The 17,225-nt window shown below is 41.0% G+C and overlaps 2 protein-coding genes across 8 annotated transcripts in view; one reads left to right on the top strand and one right to left on the bottom strand.

The window, feature by feature from the left end:
• DKK3 (dickkopf WNT signaling pathway inhibitor 3) overlaps nucleotides 1-6,163 on the top strand; it is a 45,749-nt gene extending 39,586 nt beyond the window's left edge. Inside the window, exons 5-7 of one of the 2 annotated variants that reach the window (XM_019552185.1) lie at nucleotides 1,806-1,950; nucleotides 3,132-3,288; nucleotides 5,373-6,163. In XM_019552185.1, the coding sequence (XP_019407730.1) occupies nucleotides 1,806-1,950; nucleotides 3,132-3,288; nucleotides 5,373-5,625 (555 nt within the window). In that variant the 3' untranslated portion in view covers nucleotides 5,626-6,163. Of the gene's footprint in view, nucleotides 1-1,805; nucleotides 1,951-3,131; nucleotides 3,289-5,369 lie in introns of both variants that reach the window. The other variant, XM_019552184.1, reaches the window with a different exon arrangement.
• Nucleotides 6,164-8,281: 2,118 nt separating this feature from the next.
• Nucleotides 8,282-17,225, bottom strand: part of USP47 (ubiquitin specific peptidase 47) — a 106,175-nt gene continuing 97,231 nt past the window's right edge. For all 6 annotated transcript variants that reach the window (XM_019551595.1, XM_019551597.1, XM_019551600.1 and 3 more), the window contains 4 exons: nucleotides 15,358-15,488; nucleotides 10,936-10,983; nucleotides 10,709-10,839; nucleotides 8,282-9,732 (listed from right to left, as the gene is read on the bottom strand). In XM_019551595.1, the coding sequence (XP_019407140.1) occupies nucleotides 9,558-9,732; nucleotides 10,709-10,839; nucleotides 10,936-10,983; nucleotides 15,358-15,488 (485 nt within the window). In that variant the 3' untranslated portion in view covers nucleotides 8,282-9,557. The remainder of the gene's footprint in view (nucleotides 9,733-10,708; nucleotides 10,840-10,935; nucleotides 10,984-15,357; nucleotides 15,489-17,225) is intronic.

Raw genomic sequence — 17,225 nt, 5'->3', positions numbered from 1 at the left:
TGCAAGGCATCTGGGATGCTGGGAGACTCTGGTTTGACTTAAACCAGGAAGGGGTCTGGGACAGACATTGCATATACTGGTTTGAGCCAAATCAGTTAAGTCTGATACTACATTCAACCAGGTTTATCTCAAACCAGTTTCAGCCATTTTCAGACTGGCTCATGTGCACTGACCATCTGTTCTGTTACAGGTTTAAACCAGTTTTGATCACTTAAACTGGTTTATGTGTAATATCAGTCCCTAGCCATTACATTTTGATTCTTTAAAGATTTAAGTACCAGTGAAAAGATCTGCTTGATATTTGAGTGAGTCTTATTTCATCTTTGTATTATTTCGGTATGGAACACCCATTCCCACCCCAACTCTGAGTTCAGAAAGTATTATATAGCCTTAAGTAGAATATTCATAACATGAGGTAATTTAAAGATTGTTCTGACCCATGCTTCAGGTCTAAATATCCCCAGACTTCAAGAAAATTTAAGATCCAATTCTAAATTCAAATCCAAATGTTGCAAATAATCTTTATCTTCATGATGGAGCAGGTACACTGGCCTTGATCTCAGTCCTTTATAGGCTGTTGCTCCTGTTGAAACTTAAAATGGCCAAAATGTCTTGCTACTCTGCTTGGTGTCAGGCCAGTTAGCACATTTGGGATGAAGAAGGAATTTTACCTGAGGTCAGACTGGCATGGAATGTAGGATTTTTTTGCCTTCCCCTGTAGCAAGAGGTGTGGTCTTCTTCCTTGAATCTCTTGAGTATATTTTTAAAACAACTTCTTTCTATCCTTTCAGCGATATTGACAGTGCTCTCGTCCGCCAAGGTAGTTCTGAGTATTGTGACTGGTAGTTGTGTCTGAGTTTTTTTCCAAAGTTTTTAGGAATAGATTAGACAAACCCATATCTAGCATGGCTTAGATAGGGATAATCCTGCCTTGAGCAGAGATTGGACTAGATGACCTCTTGAAGTCTCTTCCTTTTATGGATACCAACTGCCCCTACAGTTCATCCACAGGAAAGAAACTGTTTCTGACTTTTCAAAGCTCTTACAGCCACTGGGTAGGGCTTTATACAGAGAGACGATCCAATTAGCAGAATTCTGAACCCTGAGGCTACCAGGAGCAATTGGGAGTGGGGCACCAAGGGAGATGGTTAATCAGACTATCAAAAACTCCCTAGCTCAGGTCTTCTAGTAAAATGTGAGCCCTGTTGCTCTTGGAGCCATCTTTCTTCTTTGGCTGGAAGATGTCCCATTTTTAAGGCTTTGTAAATGATGTGCAGCCCTGCTTTAGAGTGATTCTAGTTTCATTATTGTTTTGTTTCCCCATTTTTAGATGAGCCCAACTTAGTCTCTCACATTTACGTTCATGAAAGAGAAAACTGTAAATAACCCCATGGCTCATCTGATTGTAGCTGTTTGGGTTGTACAGTTAAGGTCAGTAGTCATTTTCTAGTGGCACTGTACCATATGAATTCCAGTTGCATGGGTTACAGTTCTCTTTGACACCCAGATTCCCCAAGCACCATACGTCACAACACAGGGATTTGCCAGCGTCTTTTCCTGCAAAGAGCTAAAAAAGTATCTCCAAGTGCATGCAGAACCTGAGCTTGATTTGAGTGCTGCCAGTGCAGCCTTTCCTAGGCCCTGATTTTTCGAACAGTTTGTGTGAAGGGTAAACACATGCATGCAGCTGTTCACAGAATCAGGGGCTAATGCTCTGTTCATTCTTATTAATTACTTGTTTGCTCTGGGGTTGAGTTCCGTTATGGCACTAAAAATATACTTTTTTTTCCCCTTTTTATCCAAAGCATTGCTCAAGAGATGTTGAATGCTGTGGGGACCAGCTTTGTGTCTGGGGCGAATGTATAAAAGCTGTGTCAAAGGGAGAGAATGGCACAATTTGTGAAAATCAGCAGGATTGCAATCCTGAAATGTGCTGTGTTTTTCAGAAAGGTAAATCAGTTTTATTTTTCTTACGGTGCAAGAGCATCTATGCTCTCCTCTTCCGCTAAACAGAGGTGGCTAATCAAGGGGGAATTATATGTTGGTCTGTAGTACTGTGCAAGGCATTAGGGTGTAAGGCTTTATAAGGTTAGGAATGGGAGGCAACCTCAAGGGCACTCTGTGGTGCAAAAGTATACTTCAGATACTAAAAGTCAGAATGGCATGAGCAAACAGAAGGCATAGAACAGGGCAACTTCAGTCATTTGAAGACCACACAACAGCTATGCCAAAAATCACTGTTGCCTCTCCTAAGTCCCAAGGGAGACCATTTGAACCAGTGATTTGCACAAGTCCAAGCCTCCTACATGAGCTGCTGTTTGGCATTAAGTGACACTGCAGTATACAAAACTGTCCTGGATTACATAAACCAGAATGGCCTGCAAGGTAATCAGGCCTACACAAGTGAAGAGAGAATGAGTGCTTGCACCCTGTTTGGGGCTAAGTTTTTTTTATCTCGTTTGCCCACTATTTAGTTGGGTTTTATTCACATGACATCTCACTTCCAGAGTATGCATAACTGAGTCTGAAATGAGGTGGGAGGGAGTTCATCTTGGAGCTTCTTGTAGGCAGAGCCATACAGTACAGACTTTCCACATTGCAGAGCCTGGAAATAATTCTTCTCACCAAGGTGAAATTCATCCCTGCACAGAGAGGTCTAATACTAAAGTCTCAATAACATCCATTTAGGTTTTTGGACTCTATGTTTTACTGTAGGTCAATACATGGTCATTTTTGGATTTCCAATTATTCTCTTTTGGGAGCTTCAAAAGGTCAGCTTATTGGTGCTTCAGTTTACTTACCTTTTGAATAGGAAAAAATGACCTATCTATACCTTGAAATTTTCAGGTAAAAGCTTTCTAGAAATGCAGTTACCAATGCCTTGCCACACTGGAACTGTGCTTTGGGTGAAAAGGACATGAGTGGTTGCTGCTTAAAGGCTGTAATATGATTTACTTCAAGTTTTGTTTCCATCTACTGGAAAGGAAGGTGATGGGGATATTTCTCTTTCACAAGGGGTAGAGAGAGCCATATGCATGCCCCAGCTCTCTCATCTCAGCCTTCTGAACAGAGCTGAGGAAGAGTCATAATTGGGATCAAAATCTTCATAGGCGTCTTACTTTTGCATGCAGACCTTCTGTTTCCCGTGTGCGCTCCGTTACCTGCAGCAGGAGAACCTTGTTATGATCCTTCAAACAGACTTCTTAACCTGATCACCTGGGAACTGGAACCAGACGGAGTGCTTGAGCGATGCCCATGTGCAAGTGGCTTGATTTGCCAACCTCAGAGGTAAGACTTCGCATTTATTATGCATTCAGGTTGTTTTGACTGCCCAAAGCAAGGGGTCTGGACCCGATGATCACAAGGTCCTTTCCAGCCCTGAACTTCTGTGAATCCATAAATAGGTTTGTATAGACTGCTGATTGCACCAGACTCCTTTTGCAGACTATTGATTGCTTTCCTCAGTAGTGACTTGCATACAGTCAGGGCTGGCTTACAACATCTAATGCCTTTTGTATTCTCCCTTCAGCTGTTAGGATTCAAGCTGGTCAGGAAGTTATTAGTGGTGATTGTGTAGACTATGAATCAGTAGGCACTGGGCTGCCAACTGAGGAAATACCAAGGTTATTTCTGGAACAGTAACATTTTATTGTTTAAAAACTCCCCTTTGATTGCACAGATTGTCAGAGACATTCATTCATTTAGAAATGAAACTGTGACTGACATTATGACGGTGCTGTATCATGTCAGACAAGGGTGAAACAGCCAGGGCTAGAGGCTCCACACTTCCAGCTGGGAACCCCACTCCCCACCCAAGCTCTAGCCTGTTCTAATAGCAGTCATTTCTGCCAGCAGGAAACTGGTAAGCATCTTTCCTTATTTCCCACTGTGCCCTGCCTAGCCGAGCACAGATGCCTCCGTTTTCTCCAGCTGGCATTTTCTTGCAAGAACAGCATGCACAGTACTGAGTAGACCTCTCCCCCTCATTCTCCCTGAAAAGGACCAACAAAAGGCCATAGTCACTGCTAAACTTGCAGCAGTTCTATCTCTTACTCTTCTGTCATTCAAGGACAAACATTTCAGCCATTGAGCACTAGTTTAAAGATACACAACAGTGTATGGGGTTATTTCATATTAGTTCTCCCAAAGCAGCTTGGGAGAAGCTAGATGTAAGCATAAAATTAGACCTGAAGTAGAAACAACTGTTTTTTCTATTACATTTGTTCCTCTACACCAGCATTTATAATCATGATCTCACCTGAAGAACAGCTCACTGATTTTGTTATAGCAGGTACATTGGATGCATTTCAGCACTGACTTCTATGATAAATTAGTTCACAGTCCTGTTGACTTCAAACAGCACAAGCATACCTCCCACCTGTCATACATTTTATGACTTTTTAAACCACATGGGGATAAATCAAACAGAAGTAAGTAAATAGGGTATGGCTGTTAAACTATTAGTAGGGTGATTTGTCTTCTCTGTTGCACACTTTGTCAGTTTATCCAAGAATAAGTGAGGCAAATAGCTGTATACTGCTATGTATGGCACCTGACTGAAGACAAAAGTTTACTTTTTCCCCTGTGAATATACAGAAAAGTATTCAAGTTGCATATTCCAGTTTGGCAGTCTTGCAAAAATGACTCAGCTTGATATGTACCATCCCTCCATCATTACTAACCCAGTATGCTAAACATGTTGAGGCTATCTGCATTTGGTCAAATGCAGATCCAAATGATCAAAACAGAACTAGAGTTCTATTTCCTCCTCCAGCCAGCAGGTAGTTTATTCTTCACAAGTAAAAGGAGGACCTTTCCTTTCATATAGAGTAAATTCCCCTCTGTTTGCAACTCACTAGTCCTCCCATTCAGAACAAAAATAAACAATCTTACAGCTATTGGACTGACCTCCATTTATAAGCAAAATCAGCTCAATAGAACTTCCCAAACATGTTTGACACTTTTGAGGGGAAAAAATATGGACACTTCAAATGTTTGTTTCTTGAGTTAACAACTATTTCGTTCTGTAATTAGTATTTTAAAGTAGCTTATGATGTGGTTGCTGTGATAGTAGAAGTCTAAACTGAACCAAGAGACCCCTTTCACACCCACTATCCTTACCATGTTTTGCAATTGTTCTGCAAGTTTTTGCTCAGAATTAGGCTGGATCTCTTCAGATTTCTTGAACTGATTTATAGCAGACATGTAAAACATTCAAGTAAATACATTCGGCAGTTCTACATCTGACATATATGTGAAAGGAAGAGAATGGAAATGAAGATGAAAGGAAATGAAGTGTCCACTTCATTAAAGTACTGGAACCAAAACATGACTTGATTTTTGAACTAACGATGCATTTATATTCTCAGCAGCCAGAACAACATGCCCACGTGTGAACTGTCCTTCAATGAAACAAAAAGTAATGATAAGGATGACCCTTTGCTCATGGAAGAAATACCTTTTCTTGGTTTCGTGCCCAGAGACGTTCTTGGTGACTATGACGACAGCAGCATCATTCAGGAAGTGCGGAAAGAATTAGAAAGCCTGGAAGAAAACATTTCTGAACAGACAGATATAAAGGAGCCAGACTTGGCTCATGACTTGTTTTTGGGGGATGAGATCTAAAATGATCAAAACAAAGCAGATCTGTCACTGAGTACTTCTAGAACCTTATTTTGTGTCTAGTGTCTTGCTTGTACGAGCTCTGAACACATGTGCACACACACTGTTGGATAGAAGTGCAATAGATTTTGAAGGGGTATCTTCCTATTCAGTCCCCCAGTGTTGCATATTCAGATTTTTGTTGAATTCAGTCACGACTTTGGACCAAATTTTGTGATAAGTGTTGAGTGTAGGGCACATACCAACATTATTTGAATTAGTTAGTTACTTTTCTTCAGTATGCCAAAATAAACGTATCAGTTTTCATACTCAGTACAGAGAAGGGAGCATAACAGTGATTTCCATGCATAATATACTTTAAATTATTGGTGACCCTGAAGTGAAAGTTGTCTTTTTTTTTCTGTACATGTTTGGAATGGATTTATTATTCTGGGGTGAACAGGAATCTGTTACCAGTCTATTGTTTTTTGGGCATTTGGTTTTCAGCCATGTACAGTGTGTTTCATTTAATAATATAATCAGAGTGAAGTTGCAATAAAAACAGCTTCTGTGTGGTTGTTTATAACTGTGAGGGTGGGAAGGACTTCCCTGAAGACAACACATTTACTGCTTGTTTCAAACAACTCAGTTGTGGAATGCAACAGGCAAGTGGCAGTCCAAGTTCAAATCTGAATCCCAACTTCCCCTTGCCTTCTTGAGAACCATCTCACGTAAAGGAGTACTGAACATGGGAGCTGACTGGTTCATGTTATAGGGAACTGCACTTGGAACCTGTATGAACTATTACAGCTGACCTGCAGAGAGGTGGGGCACCCTTAGGTGACTCTAGTCCTCTGGGTTTCAACCTTCTTAGACTCAAAACTCTCCTTAAAAAGTGCCAGCTCTTAGCTGTCATGTTTTTTAAAACTACAGACAAACACTAGAGAAATTCTTCTGCAGCAAACAACTCAGAAAGCCCCCAGCAGGTTGGAATGTTTTAACACTTTGACATCTCAAGTTGGTGAATCACATGTAGGCATTTGCACACCTAATGGTATTAATACTGGGCAGTACCCTGCAGCACCTTTTAAAGGATCTGTTCTAGCCACTTCCAGCCAAACCTGTGTCAGGAAATATTGCTTGCTCTTGTAGTGTTTTTCATTCATACAAATCTCAACACACTTAGGTATCATCCTCTTCCTTTTACAGACAGGGACTTGTTTAAGGAAGTCACTTTCTGTACACAAGCTAGTGGGTGGCAAGGGGAAAAGAGAATCTAGGCCTGTCTACAGTCTGGTCCAGTGGACCAAAGATCACAAGGAACACATATTCTGACTTACCAATAACCAGGCAAGTTTCTACACGCCTTTACCTCTTCTGCTACTAGAGGGGCAAAGAAATTACCACCCACAATTAGACAACGTTGTGACAAGCACCAGAGTCAATTTCCATCTTTTCGACAAGCTGTCTTTCACTTATGCATCTCAACCCACAAGTCTGACACTGGACTATTGCGCAACAAATCCCAAACCTGATGGATGGATGAGGATCAGAATGGTCATTCAAAACCCCTTGTAGCCTCCTGCAGTCTTTCCCTCCTTTTGACCTGAGCAATGGTTTCAACTACATTTTTTTACAGTTGCCAAGATTAATACAGATACTAATTAGGAACAGCCTCAGGAAAAAGAAAACAAAACCCCATTCCACCATCACTTCTGCACTTTTGCATGGTTACCTCAATTAACTCCCTAGAATTCCCAATCACTTCCCTTATCTCGTAACTAAATAATTTATACACATATGCTCATCAAAATCTCGGAGATGAGTAAATAGTTTTTGAGGTTGTTTGGAGTAGCAGTTTCCTCTCTTAGAAACAGACCTATCACTGTTCACAAGCCACGCATTTAACCAGATTTTACTTCTCTATTTTGTTTTAATGGTGAGCCTGTTGCTAACTCTACTTCAGTAAAACAGTATTAAAAATCTCTACTCTTGGGCAGCAACAAAGCCTTACTACATATTCCATAGAGACTTCTTCCTTAGTTGCATTAAAGAATGCTTTTCAAGTAATGTTTCCTGATGCCTCAAAACCTGGAAGATGGAACAGAGAAGATGCTAGCTGAAAAGAATGGTTAAGGTAAACTTTAGGAAAATAACATCCACTTTTTTGCTTGCACTAAACGCCAGTATTACAAGAGTCTTAAATCTATGTTCTGCATGGTCTGTGTCTATAAAGGAATAGGGATCGTTGAGAGTCATTACTGAGACTCCACCGCACCCAGGAATACCCCATGTGCAGGCTGGATTGTCTGTCTGCTTAGTGACAAATCTGGGAACTAAGCACTTCATATTTCAGATGTTTTGGGAAAAGCTCACTTGGCACTGTAGGTAGAAATGAATATCCAAACTCCACACTCCAGTGACAAGCTTGAGCTGTCTACAGTATTCAGTCACAGTCTAACATTTTATATTCCTAAAAAGGAAACTGGAAACTAATTATCCATTGTGTATATAAACAACTTAGATGAGCATGCTTTCTAGAGAGCATCTTCCTTGCTACTATGTATATATAAACATCTTGAAACTCAGAAAGACTACCTCCAGAAAGTCTATATTTACATGGAACAACTGTTTTTTGGGGGGGTTTTTAAGTGAAAAAAAATCCACAGAAGATTAATGATTAAAATAACACAACCGAATGAACAAATGTTTTATTGGCATGTTCATTGTTGTAAACAGCATCTGGCATGAAAAAATTTACCAAAACTTTGATTGTTATAAATTAGATGGTATTTCCAAAAACTATGTAGAATTGTTCTCAATTGATCTTTATGTAGCAAAGCAAAAACTTGCTGTTCCTCAGCTTTGCAATGAAATTATGTTGACTGTATCAGCCTTTGCACCACAATCTGAACTACCAGCAAGTTTATACTGTGAGGTTAGAAGTTGCCCAAATAGGTTTAAACTACACACAACTATGAATCAACTCCAGGAAAAATTAAAGTGTGGCTTGCAATGGGACTAGAAGATGCAAACTTATAATGAAGTCTTCAAAAACAAGATGTACAAAAATAAGTAGCTGAACAAAAAACTCATTAACAAGGGGAAATACAACCCTAAAGTACCCAGCATTGCCAAACATAAAATGAATACAAATTTAAATAGGCAGCTATACTTTCAAATGTACACAATGGATGTTGATATGTGAAAAGAAATACCACAGTAAATAGCTGAACTGCAGTTCCATTAACTGGATAGGGTAGATTTCATTTACACATTAAATGCAATATAATAAAATTGCTCTTCAGCTTCCATAACCTATTAAAACACAGTTACCTTACAATACTTCAGCAGAATAAGCCAACACCGGCTAGTAACTTTCTAAAGATCTCTCTCTCGTGGAAGAATATTCCAAGGATTCTTCTAAAACCATACACTTTTAGAGCTGGGTTCTGAGAATTCCATGACATCCTGACCGCATTTTTATTGTTTTCTAAGGGCTAATGTGTTACATTTGCTTCCGAATCTTCAATGAGGTAATGCGTGTATCAGTGAAACAAACAGAAAAAGAATTCATTCATGGCCTTTGCACAGCTTTTATTATTAAGCTATGAGTATCCTGTTGGAGGCTAGTTTTACTAGCTACTATGTGCACACTGTCCATAATAATTTCCACTTATTTCCCTCCCCCGCCCCACGTTTTTCTGTTCTTTTATTTGCACATCCCTTTTAGCTTTACAGTACATTTGACTATAGTGCACAACATGATTCCAAGTCAAACAGTGACCCAACTGGGCACTGAGCTTCTGATTGGTAAACTGCAACCCAATCAGTGCTGGTGTCATTGTTTTACACCTAATGAGTGTCCTGCCATAATGGCACTACACAGTAGTAGTGAACCTTTTTTTATTTAAAACAAAAAAAAATTCCCCGGGGAACATGCTCTATAGCAAATGTCAGTCTTGAGTCAAATCTTTATTTGGTGCTCCGTCCAGATAAATTTTTAGTGCTTTTTCTTTACGAGGGGAGTAGGTTACACGGTGTCCAGTTTTCTGGAGTCTGCTGCTTTCTTTTTTCATTAGTTCATTTCTCTGCTCATCTGTCAATTCCATTAATTCTTCAGTTTTATCCCTTAAAAAAATATTACACATTATTCAGATGTTATAAAGTTTCAAGTAAGGTCTCTCATCCATAACAAGAGAGAGGTTGCTAGCTTTTTGTAAAGTGACACCATAGTAAACAAACACAAATATACTAAAAATTCAATACAAATGTCAATTTTTTCCTCTAAATTCTTTAATGCTTTTCTCCATCTTAAATCTATTTTGTTGCAGTTTCAGAGACTTGTCCTGATATATTCAGTATCATATGTAAAAACTAGACAGTACTATATAAGAAAACAAGACACTGAACTACGGTAAGAGCAACTAGATTTTTGCAACTTTTGCTAAACTATTGACAGCAGGAAATATCAAAATAACAAAATGAAAAGGGAAAGAGAGAATAGATTTTACCAAGGAATATCTAGGTTTTGAATCAAGAAATGTACAGCTGTCAAAGGGGAAAAGAGCTTAAATATTTATTTATAGGAACATTTTAATTTCGGTAGGGAGCTGCTGTCAACAGCTGGACAAGAGTGTCCCGGACAGCTGACATTAATGCTAAGTCCATTTTTTTGGATAGTCTTCATACTTTAGCCACAGACTTCAACTCCTTTTGCTCCAACCTCACCTTCACCCCTGCCCAGCAACACAGCTTCTTCCCAAACAGCTCTACTGCTCTTTACTTTGCACAACAGCAGCTGATAACTGTGCCAACCACTCCACTGGACCATAAATCCCACCAGTCTCCTTCTCAGGTCCAGTATGCTACACTTCACCTTCTTTACACCTAGGTTGGAAGAACTGGGATTACTTAGTTTGGAGAAGAAGAGACTGAGCGTTGATTTAATAACAAATCTTCAAGTATCTGATGGCTGGCTAGTTAAAAGAGAATGGTGATAGACTTGTCACCTTGATTTTCAGGTGTTTGTTTTTGCTCTACCACCTCCCAATCCTTATTTCATATGTTGAGTATTTGGAGGATTACACTACAGTAAAGCACATACCTATAAAATATTACTGCGCCATCATCACAAATGTAGAGAGGCCAGACATTCAGTGTAGATACTTTAGGATTCCAGTCCAGGTCCTGGTGGATTTCTAGTACTGAAATGTCACAAGGAAATGTTCCTCTACCCTGAAAAGAAAGAATTTTGAGTGAATAAATTGCTCTAACAGCTTAACCATAAATGGACTCCAAGTCATTACATGCCATTCAGATAAATCTACTTACCTTTGCAAATTCTATGTTTTCTAAGGATATGCCACTTATTTCACTAAGCTGTAAAACAAATTTTGAATATATCAGTTATTTCAGAAAAATAAAAAAGTGACCCTTTTTTTTTTCACATAAATATGTCAGGAATTTGGAACACAAATATCAGTAGGTTTCTGTCAAATTTTAAAGCCCACAAAGAAACTTAGAAGATATCAATGATAAAAAAGAAAAAAGGATTCAGCACTGCAGAAGGTACATTATCTCGCTATATCAACAGCTTACGTGTAACAGTTTTTCTTTAAGCAGGAGATAACCCTAGAAAATAGATTATGCTCAGTGCAACTAAACTGATACACACCACAGCAGTCACAGGTGTCTTCTACTTAACCATGGTCTGGCAACTTTTTTCAAGCCATGGGGCTGAAACAACCTAGCTCCAGTTCAAAGTAGGCTGGGTGTCTTTGGCAACAAGAGTGGCAGGGAAGGAGGGAGGGGCATGGCAGGCTTCCCTTTGCCTTTGCCCCTGCAAGCCCATGCCCCCTCAGCTACTTCCAACCCCCTGTACTCCCTGGTTGCAGTGCAAGCCCAGCTTCCACCCAGAAGAGAGTTGCACCAGTGCCAGGAAGCTGCTTCTACACTATTACCACTTCTCCTGACCCTCTGCCCGCCACTACCTAGCCCAACACCAGCGCAGCTCCTTTCTGGCTGGAAGCTGCGCTCACACTGCAACCTTGAAAAGGAAATGGGAGAGGACGGAGAGAAGCAACAGTGGTGTGGGGACAGCTCCTAACTGTTCAGCTTGTGAGGACATAGGCAAAGCCCTACAGCTCTGCAGGATGTCTCTAATGGCTGAGTGGGCTCAGTCTGGCCTGCAGGCCATGTGCTGGTGACTGGTCCTGCATTGCATAAGTGATGCTCAATGTCTGGCCCATGGTGGCAGGGGGATGGTGTCAACTAACACTGCCACCACTCCACTGTCCCCAAATTCCCAAGCCCTACGGGTCAGATAATATGGCTCTGTATGTGGAGCTGGGGCTGGGCTGTGGGTGTGACCTAGTGTAGGGCCGGAAGAGCCCAATCTGGCACCTGAGGCTGGGGTCACATATCAGGCCAACCCTACATACCATATCAGGCCCCACACCAGATTGTCTCTGCAGCTCTCGCTGCCTAATTGAGCCCCAGCCCACAGACTGATCTCACACCACTAATCTGCCCTCCAGGATCAAAAGTTTGGGCACCACTGCATTGGATCATAATCATCCAACACAGAAGAGATGATAGAAAAGAATTAAAACATAAACAATTACTGCTATTCAAGGTTCAAGATGGAAAGCCCATTTGCCTGGTATTTAATATTTAGCTAGACAAGTTGGCTCTCACCACATTAAATACAAAAAACAGGACTGACAAAAACGTGAATGATATTATATCATCCTTAGTCTACCAGTAAGCTCTTGCACAAGAAGGCTGACTGCAGGCGGGCCTCAAACACGTTACACGGTATGTTCAAGCTTTTGCATAATGTAGATGGGAGGAGGTTCAGATGGGACAGAGCCCTCAAGGAGCATGCTGCCCACTGCTCCTTGGAGATGGACACTGAAGACAAACAGCAACCATAACTGTTGTGACTGGGAGTAAGTTGGAATGGTCTTGAAGATGCCAGGATCCATTTCCATTCAAGGACTCATGGTCAGCTCTAACTTGACCTGTGCCTGGAAGCATGCAGGAAGCCAGCATGTAGATACTACACACTTATGACTGCCTATCATACTTAAGCAGGCAATCACATAGTATTTACCCATGTTCTGTCTTGAGAAATCTCCACTTTTAAGTATGGAACATTTAAAAGATCAGACAGGAGTTTCTCTGCAGCCTTAACACTAAGATTTCTTCATACCCAAGATGACCTTTTTAGTGACTAGGCACTTGTAATAATTTTTATTAACAGCTGAAATGTAGCTGCAAACTGGATAACTGCAATGTATTCTGCAGGAGATATATATCAAAGACCACTCATACACCCTGCTGCAGAGTGGCTGTCTGCCTGCTTGATAGTATGACTTTTTTTGCAGCCATACTAAAATAAATGTTATCAGTTGTGCCAGAGTTCAGTTAAGCATCAGGTGAAACTTTAAAGGTATCATCCAAAATCAGTAAGATGATCTAAAGAGCTTGAATCTCCTCCTGCCAGAAGAGTCCTTCAGCAACAATCCTTCAGGACATTTATTTCCTTCACTGGTTTGAAAACAAAAAAAAGGTATGACTTAAACATTATGTGGGACCCATAGCCTTTTTGCTTGCTTTCATAGGCTACTTGCTTGAAGGAAGCAAAGACATGAAGAAATAAAATTGACCTTATACAGTGTTATTTTACAGTGCTTTGACATTTGGCCAGGCTTTCTTAATAGGCATATTAAGAAGCTAAGAAGCAAACCTTACTTAACGATTAGAACTTAGGCTGGTGACAAAATTTAAGAACAACGAAAAGTCCTTCTTCACGTATACAAGGAACAAAAAGAATGCACAGGGTAGCACAGGACCCTTACATGACAAAGTAGGGCAACTGGTAACAGACATGGGGGGACAAAGCTGAGCTCTTCAATGAGTTCTTTGCATCTGTATTCCTAGACACAGACCAAGACAAATCTTATAACTGGATTATAGACAGACACAGGAGGGACATCAGCCCACCAACTGTTAGTGCAGACTTAGTGAAGGGGCACTTGGAGGGGCTGGATGTGTTCAAATCAGTGGGCCTGGGCAAAGTTCATCCAAGGGTGTTGAAGGAATTGGCCAGTATCATAGCAGAGCTTCTGGCACTCACGGTGCTCCGGTCAGATCCCAGAGGACTTGAAAAGGGCCAGTGTGGTCCCTATTTTCACAAAGGGGAGGAGGCAGGAACCGGGAAACTATAAGCCAGCTAGTTTCACCTCTATCCCTGGGAAAACTTTGGAAAAATCATTAAGTATCACATTTGTGGGAGCCCAGCAGGAGAAATAATGCTGAAAGGAAATCAGCATGGATTCACTGCAGGTAGATCCTGCCTGACTAACCTTGTTTCTTTTTAAGACCCAGTCATGAAATGCTTAGTCACAGCAGTTGAGGTAGATGTCATCTACCTAGACTTTAAGATGGTCTTCAATACAGTATCTCATTCTGTTCTCATAAATAAACTGACAGGCTGTGATGTAGATGATTACACGGTCAGGTGGGTGGCAAACTGGCTTAGGGGTTGCACCCAGAGAGTGGTGGTCAAAGGGTCAGTATTGACCTGGAAAGATGTGGGCAGTGGAGTCCCGCAAGGCTCAGTCCTTGGACCAGTGCTACTCAATGTCTTCATCAGTAACTTGGATAAGGGCGTGGAGAGCACCCTGTCCAAGTTTGCAGATAATACCAAATCATGGGGCAAAGTTTACGCAGGTAGATCTGGTCATGTTGGAAAAGTCGGTACAACAAAACAGGATGCAGTTCAACAAGGCTAAGTGATCCACCTGGGCAAAAAGAACCACACTTACAGGCTGGGACATGACCTTCTCAGCAGCACAGCTGCAGAAAGGGATCTTGGAGTCATAGTTGCCTCCATGATGAACATGAGTTGTCAATGTGTTGAAGTGATCAACAAAGCTAACTGCACTTTATCATGCATTAGCAGATGCATGACAAACAGGTCTAGGGAGGTGATGCTTCCCCTCTATGTGGCATTGGTCAGGCCACAGCTGGAGTACTGCATCCAGTTTTGGGCACCGCACTTCAAGAGGAACGTGGAGAATCTTGAGAGGGTTCAAAGGAGGGCCACTTGTATGGTCAGAGGCCTGCAGGCAAGGCGCTACAAGTAGACACTGAGGGACCTGGATCTCTTCAGCCTCTGCAAGAGAAGGCTGAGAGGTGATCTTGTGGCTGCCTATAAATTCATCAGGGGAGGGCAGCAGGGAATAGGGGATGCTCTATTTACTAGGGCACCCCCTGAAGTAACTAGGAGCAATGGCCACAAATTGACAGAGAGCAGATTTAGGTTGGACATTAGAAAGAACTCCTTCACAGTTAGGGTTGCCACAATCTGGAATGAGCTTCCAAGGGAGGTGGTGCTCTCCCCTACCCTGGGGATCTTCAAGAGAAGACTAGACAAGCACCTAGCTGGGGTCATCTGACCCCAGCACTCTTTCCTGCCCAGGGCAGGGGGTTGGACTCGATGACCTACTGAGGTCCCTTCCGACCCTAACATCTATCAAAACAGGACATTTGCACGCAGTTTGGTGATGGTGGGGCATCAGTGTGTCAATTCCAGAAAGAAACAAAAAAATCTACCACTGAGCACTAAGGATTCAGTTCTAAAGATATCGGAAATATACCATTAGAAGGAAGTGATATTGCAAAAGTTGATCTAACACAATAAAGCTTCAAAAACACTAAGCACTATACTGTATAATATCAATTCACCTTCTCTTTTAATTCATCAACACTGCTGCTTTCCAACACTACTTCCTGGAAAGAATCCAGTTTCATCTCAGATGGTCTCCATCGTCTTGACAAAACAGCAAGCTGTGACATGGATTTCATTTTTTCTGCTCCTGCAAAAAAGGAAGAATTACTGTAAGTCCCACAGTTAACCACACCAAGTTGAAGAGGCAGTGAAGAGTATCCTCATTAATTCAAATATATCTGCCAGCCAAGTGATGACATCCTTTAACTTGTCAACATGTAATCAAGTGCAATACCAGACTTGAAATTGACTGCTTTATTTTCCTGAAACAAAGCAGGAGTCTTTAGCTGTAGCCTGGGGCACAGGTGTATAGGAAGAAGCTAACCTTTGGGAGAGATCCAGAAAAGTTGTACTAAATATTACCAAAAAAGGTGCCATGAATCACCAGTAAAATGAAAAATGCTCTCAAACCAGGACAGACTGATCTCACTTAGTCTCTTCAGGCAAATCTGTGAAGGAAAGAATTGTATATTTCAAATCTGAGTAGTTTAAGTTTGTTAACCCTGGACTGAGAGTGGATGAGTCTACATGCAGTCCAGCAGGCTACAACATGGCATTCCCATGAGCTGGTTAGTATGGATTGATGTAATAAGTTATTCCATCAAAAGCTCTTGTTATACAGACAATACAACAAGCAAAACTAACGCTGCCAGCATAATCTTTATTTTGCTGCCCTGTGTGTGCATGCTTTATGACAAAGATTTACCCTTTTTTTTTCTTTATTTTTTATAGGGCTCTGGCCTTATTATAGTTTCATAGTTTCTAGGGTCGGAAGGGACCTGAGTAGATCATCTAGTCCGACCCCCTGCCATGGCAGGAAATAATACTGGGGGTCAAACGACCCCAGCAAGATGTTCATCCAACCTCCTCTTAAAAACCTCCAGGGTATTCATCGCTCTGGATGGACAGTGGACACATGCAGCTGTTAATGTTGCTTCTCCCCCTGCCATACAATCAGTGTGTTGGGGACTGTTTCATTCACAGTATACCATATACATTTTTTCACTGAATACAATTTTATAGACTTCTCTGTTATACTGAACAGAGTATATAGCTGCCTCAGCCAGCAAGTAATGAATTATCACACATTTTACAGAGGCTGAGCAGATGCACAGAGCTTAAGTGATCTCTGACGGTCAAACATGAAGGCTGTGGCTAGAAACTGGACCATGTGGATGAGGCACGGGTATTCTGACCATCAGTCCAAGAGATAGTTCACTAAAAAAAAATTCCTTTAATTTGGTTTCCAAGCCCTAAACTCAAAGCAATGGGCTAATCAAAATAAACAAACATTGTCAGACCAAAAATAAAAGCTCACATAAAGAAATAAAATTTAGATTGCACTTGCATACTTAATGCTAGAATAAGCTGGGTACTTTTCCCCACAACAGATCTGCTGAAAAATAACAATACTTCATGGGCACAAATCCCATTTGATACAGTTTTCTTCAGGAATGATTTCTCAAGCCAAGAAAGGAAGTTTCTAGTACAAATTAGAAACATTAACCCCAGAATAATTGACAAACTAAGGCACTTGTCTGCAACATGGGAGACACAGGTTAAAAGTCTCTGTTCTGTCCAATTCAGTGAGTAGTCACCCTCAGTGTCCCCCATGCTAAGTGTCTACTGCTCACCAGTGGGCTCCTCTTCTATCCTTTTCAAAGTATGTTTATGAAAAATGGGGAAAAGAAACATGTTTAAAAGTTTTGACTTTTTGATGGAGAAAAGGCACGTGTTTCTCTTTCATTTGGAAACTGTAAAAAGTAGAGGTGCACCAATATATCAGTCCATATTGTATTTGCACCAATACAAAGAAAATTGACAT

Source organism: Crocodylus porosus, unplaced genomic scaffold, assembly GCF_001723895.1.
Source record: "Crocodylus porosus isolate Cpor-Errol unplaced genomic scaffold, CroPor_comp1, whole genome shotgun sequence".
NCBI classification, from domain to species: Eukaryota; Metazoa; Chordata; order Crocodylia; family Crocodylidae; genus Crocodylus; species Crocodylus porosus.
Note: the sequence above shows the minus strand (reverse complement) of the source record. Positions and strands in the feature narration are given on the sequence as shown.